This window comes from Penaeus monodon, chromosome 6 (assembly GCF_015228065.2).
Source record: "Penaeus monodon isolate SGIC_2016 chromosome 6, NSTDA_Pmon_1, whole genome shotgun sequence".
NCBI lineage: Eukaryota > Metazoa > Arthropoda > Malacostraca > Decapoda > Penaeidae > Penaeus > Penaeus monodon.
Window position 1 is genome coordinate 56,778,701 of NC_051391.1, and position 5,000 is coordinate 56,783,700.

General features: G+C 40.2%; 1 protein-coding gene across 1 annotated transcript; it reads left to right on the forward strand.

Moving 5' to 3' along the window:
* Positions 1–72: 72 nt before the first annotated feature.
* Positions 73–3,942, forward strand: LOC119574690. Its single transcript, XM_037922081.1, has 2 exons — positions 73–477; positions 2,996–3,942. Exon 2 carries the CDS (start codon positions 3,001–3,003, stop codon positions 3,589–3,591), a length of 591 nt encoding a protein of 196 aa, XP_037778009.1. The 5' UTR covers positions 73–477; positions 2,996–3,000; the 3' UTR covers positions 3,592–3,942.
* Positions 3,943–5,000: the final 1,058 nt, after the last annotated feature.

A 5,000-nucleotide genomic window follows, 5' to 3' on the forward strand; every position in this document is an offset into this window, starting at 1 on the left:
TATCTTAAAGTCTAACCTCATCTCATTGCGCCACGTAATGTACTATACAGTGGCGTAGTAATAGGGGGGCGAGCGGGGCGAAAGCCCCGGGCGCCACTTCCCTGGGGGCGCCAAATCCGATACAGGGACTTATGAATTTTTAAAATTTAATCTTGACCAAATGTATAAATGAACAGAATAGGCATATATAAGAAACGGCCTGAGTACCCATTTTTGACAACTTATTATCTCTCATTCGGTTTGGACTATATACTTATAGTATGTGTGTAGCTGACGGGCACAATATCCTCGTTGGGTCATTCCCCATAGGTACACCCTTTATTCTCACCCGGTCCACCAGGTCGCCATCTGGTGAGTGGTGATGAAGGCTGACGGCGGAAGGCAGACTGCTTTCCACTCCAGTGTGTTTCGCAAGCTACACAGTTGCGCGGGAAAAAATGGAGATGTAATCGGCTCATTCGGCTGGCAGCCTGACAGGTAATTATCATTCTGTTGGACTATAAATCGAAACGTTTTGTCAAAGAATATACTGTACAGATTATTAAGTGGTAGGCCTAATATCCGACCTAATCTGAAAATAGGGTGGGCGACAAGGCGAGCGATAATAGGCGGTAGGCCTACAGTATTTAGTTTATGTAAGCCCACTCCTTTGGGGAGTGGGCGTACCTCCAACTAGTGCTATAAATCTGTATAGTATAATTTGTGGTTTTGTTGTCGTTAAGTTGTCGATCTTAACGTGTGGATCTGTGTGGACCTGTGATAAATCTTCAAAATCATCCCAAATTCAATCCAAAGCCCAGTGTCATAGAAGAAGTGTAAGTTAGTTGGGCCCTAAACCCTGCCAAAAACCAGCTTTGTGGGCCCTAAACCCTGCCAAAAACCAGCTTTGTGGGCCCTAAACCTGCCTAAAACATTTCCGACCCCCTACCCTAGTTTCTGACACCTATGTAACCGGAAGCACAAATATTTTTTTGGGCCCTATGGTATAAGCCGGCTGACGGGGTCAGACGGCTTATCGAGTACCCTGTGTAAAGAATTGGCGATATTTAAGGTGGCCAACTTTTTGACCAAAAAAAACTTATTAAGCGAGAGTATTCGAGATCGCCTTCGACATAACTATAATCACCAATAATCATTCCACACCAGGAGGAAATATTTCTCCAGGCCTTGAATAAACAATATTTTTTTACAATTTTTCCGCTTGATTATTCATAGGCAAGATAGGTGCTTCCATAGTTGTAACGAACAAGTTACGTGAAAAAAAAATGTTTATTCAAGGCCTAGAGCACCAATCCCCGCAACGCCCCAGACACCATGCAGGGTTGGGATACTATTCTATTATGACAAAAAACATCCCTTTACCCCTCTTTTGAAGCTAAAACAAACTGTGATTCTGCCCAAAATAAGTCATAGCTAGGGCCTAACAAAATTTGTAACCCCACATAAAATTTCATAAAATTCATAAAATTTCATATGAATGAAAAGTTCCATGATACCTGTTGAAATTATATATAGTGAAGCACGAACATACAAATCTGCATTTTATAAAGACTTCTAAATTTTATTTGTTGTTGCTTTTTTAGTATTCTACTGAATTTAAAGTTGAAATTTCTAGCCATCTGTCAAAATGGACCAAATTACTCCTTTTTGGGACAGACCCCATCCAAAAAATATTCCTTACACCGTAAATAGTTCCACAACGCGGAGCCCACAACACCGAGAAATTAATCGTGACGAAGCGAATATGGATGCTCATGTTTCTCAAAAACAGAAAATTAACGGAATAAAGCAGGATTTTTACATGATTATCACCCGGGGTTATCACCAAACTTTCGTTAAACTATCATTAACATACGGTAGTTATAGACATTAAAGACAATTTTTTCCAAATTCCTTGATGGCCTAGTGGTATAGTGTGCTCGCCTAAATTACGTTTTCTGAGGGTTAAATTCCTATGTGAGTATATATTTTTTAAATATTGTTTTAATCCACTGTTTTACTTAACAAATTTATATTTAAAAACATTCTTTTGTGTACAAATATTGATTTTGAGACATAAAGCAGTATTCTTCACGACACTAGTTCTAATGACCTGTCACCTGTTGCATGCGAACCTGCCCGGTTTCATATCCCGAAAAAGTCACAAACTTTTTTAAATTATTTTATTTCAATCAACCGTTTTACTTTTAGGGACTAAAACTTTTAGTTTATATTTAAAACATCGTTCTAGTATGAAAAATAGTGAGTTTGATGTATAAAAGTAGTATTCTATTCTTAACTGAGGCCCAGGCCGTATGATAGGCCTACGCGATATTGCTGACCATAGAGATGGTGCTGCCATCGATGAATTGTTCTGGCCAGCGTGGTATTAAATTATTATTTATATATTCACGAGAGGGCGCTACATGCATTGCCACAATATTAACGTGAAACAATAGACTAACCGTAGAGCGAGAAGAGTGCGATATAATTGGTCTCTTTCGATTCATAATTTAGCTGTTATCTCTAAATTTTACAACTAAACAGGTGTATTAATACCAAAATAAAGTCGCGCTGTGTAGCTGTTGTCATAACGACGGGATTGGTTCTCCTACCAATCGCACCCCATTGATACGGGTGACAACACAAACTACAGCCTGTCATTATAGAATACGGTTTTAAGTGTTAACTCATAGGCACAGGCATTTGTAATGTTCAATTCCATTTATTGTATTATATTTACCAAGATGTGAAACAAATTGAAAGTGTCCACAACCATTACCAGTTAATCCAGTCATTTGTTGTCCCTTGGATCACATTATAAAAATTTAAATTGGTAACCTAGTAACAAGAGTTTGCTATTCATGTTACTAGGTTACCAATTTAAATTTTGACAATGATTAATATAATATCCAAAATAGCGTTATATTTGGTTCCCTTTAAATTAGAATTATACTTGCTTCCTATATTGGAGACGCAGCATATTAAATTTAGTTGCTCTTTTTATTACTTACAGGTACAATGAGTAACACCAAGAAGCAAAAGCTGAGCGGCTCTGCGTACAGAAAATTGAGAGACGAAAGGAAAAAAGAACACAGAAATGCTGAGCGATTTCGTCAGTTAATGATGCCGCGGTTGCCGCCCAAAAAATCACACAACTCTGGTGATGGAGAAAGAGAACCGACTGAAAATCAAGAGCAACCGTGTAGTACAAACACAGAATTGGGCGATGAAATTTACACTTCAACAAATATCCCACACGATCAAACTCGCGACAAATCTACTTCACCCCCAATAAAATCAAACATTAGTCAGAGTGAGCCCCCAGCACTGCCACAAAGTTCGCATGCAACAAAACCGCAAGAATATCCTCATGCTGCTGAGGCAAGTTTATTGCCAAGTCATTCCGGTAACACGGTCAATGAACGCGAATTAAACATGGATTATCCAGACGGTGGCAAATGGCCACTTCCAGTGAATGATAAATTACGAATCGAACTCATTAGGCGTGGTTCGCCTTCTCTGAAAAATATGAATGGGCCCTTCCCTGTTGATCATGAGAGAAGGTCGATGTCGAAAGAGTGGTTTTTTAAAAACACTTGGAAATGGTGAAAAAATTGAAAGGTCTTGGCTGCTTTTTTCGCCCTCAAAAGGAAGTTTGCACTGCTTTTGTTGTCGCCTTTTCAATAATTACGCCAGCGCTTTTGGTAAAGAAGGGGGTGGTTTTTCAATGGGCGGAGCTTTTCGAAGCTAAAACTTATTAAAACTTACCTTAGATCAACTATGAGTCAAACTAGATTGAGCAACTTGGCCATCCTCTCTATAGAGCGGGAAGTCGCAGAGGAGATGGACACTGAGCAAATCATTCACGACTTTTCAGTTATGAAAGTAAGAAAGATGTAATGTGTCATTAGACACCATAATAAAGTGTTTTCGTTGGACCATAATAAAAAAAATTCTTTCTCTTTTCTTTTCTTTCCAGAGGGTTGGGGGCGCGTAATTACCCATTGGCCCCGGGCGCCATATACCCTTGCTACCCACTGGTACTATAACACATTCTATACAAATCATATAATTATCTATTAGTGATCTTTAGACACGCATGTGCTTTGCATTTGAAAGACTGTAAGGACTGAGCTTCCACATCGATGACAGAAATTAATAGCTTCCATAATTTGGAATATCTGGAGAGAAACTGTCGCCGGTGGTGCGCCGTGCAACAATGAGGTTCCTCCAGTGCGACGGGCGCTCGTTCCACTGTTCCACTCGTTCCTGGCAGTCTCATTGGCTACAGGCATCGTGTTGGCGATGGAACATCGCTGTCAAGCCAGCTACATCTCTCCTGTGTTGGAGGTTGTCGAGGTTCAGTTGATACTGTTGGCTCCTGTCTTCGATGATTTTCTCCGCTCTTTCTTGTATTCTGTTCAAGATTTTGAGGATAGTGATGTTTGGTCCTCTCCACACGAGGCAGAAGAGGGAATTTGTACCTTGTCGAGGAGCTCCTTCCCTTCACCGTCCAGCAGGGATGCAAGTTTCTACAAAGCCCTTCTCGCTATTCTTTCTATTTCGTCTAATGTAATGGTCAGCATTTCAATTTCTTCTTGTGGTCTTATTTTTTCTCATTGAAGTTTACTTGGATATCAATGTTCGTCCTCTCGACAACCATAGGCTGAGTTTTATTCGGGGCAAAGGAGCCCTGCCCTTTCTCCCCTTAGTCGAGATTTGCGCGAGTCGTCATTTAGTTTTTCTGTGGCGGCATCCTGTTCCCTGGGCCCATCCCTAAAGGAGAGTGTTCCATCATCCGCAAATGCTTTGGCTTGAGGAATGAAGTGGGATAAGTCATTGAGGAAGACATTCCAAAGCAGAGGGACCAATAAGCTTCCTTGAGGGACACCTGCTTTGATGTAATAAGCAGATTTTTTTTCCATTGAGAACTACTCTCATTTGTATGTCGAGAAGACAGTTTTTCAAAAGGACCATTTCAGTTTTTACTATCTCTCTTCTCTCTCTATCTCTATCTC

Coding starts and splice junctions, on each gene's coding strand:
- LOC119574690 (XM_037922081.1), top strand. CDS start 3,001: ATGAGTAACACCAAGAAGCAAAAGCTGAGCGGCTCTGCGTACAGAAAA.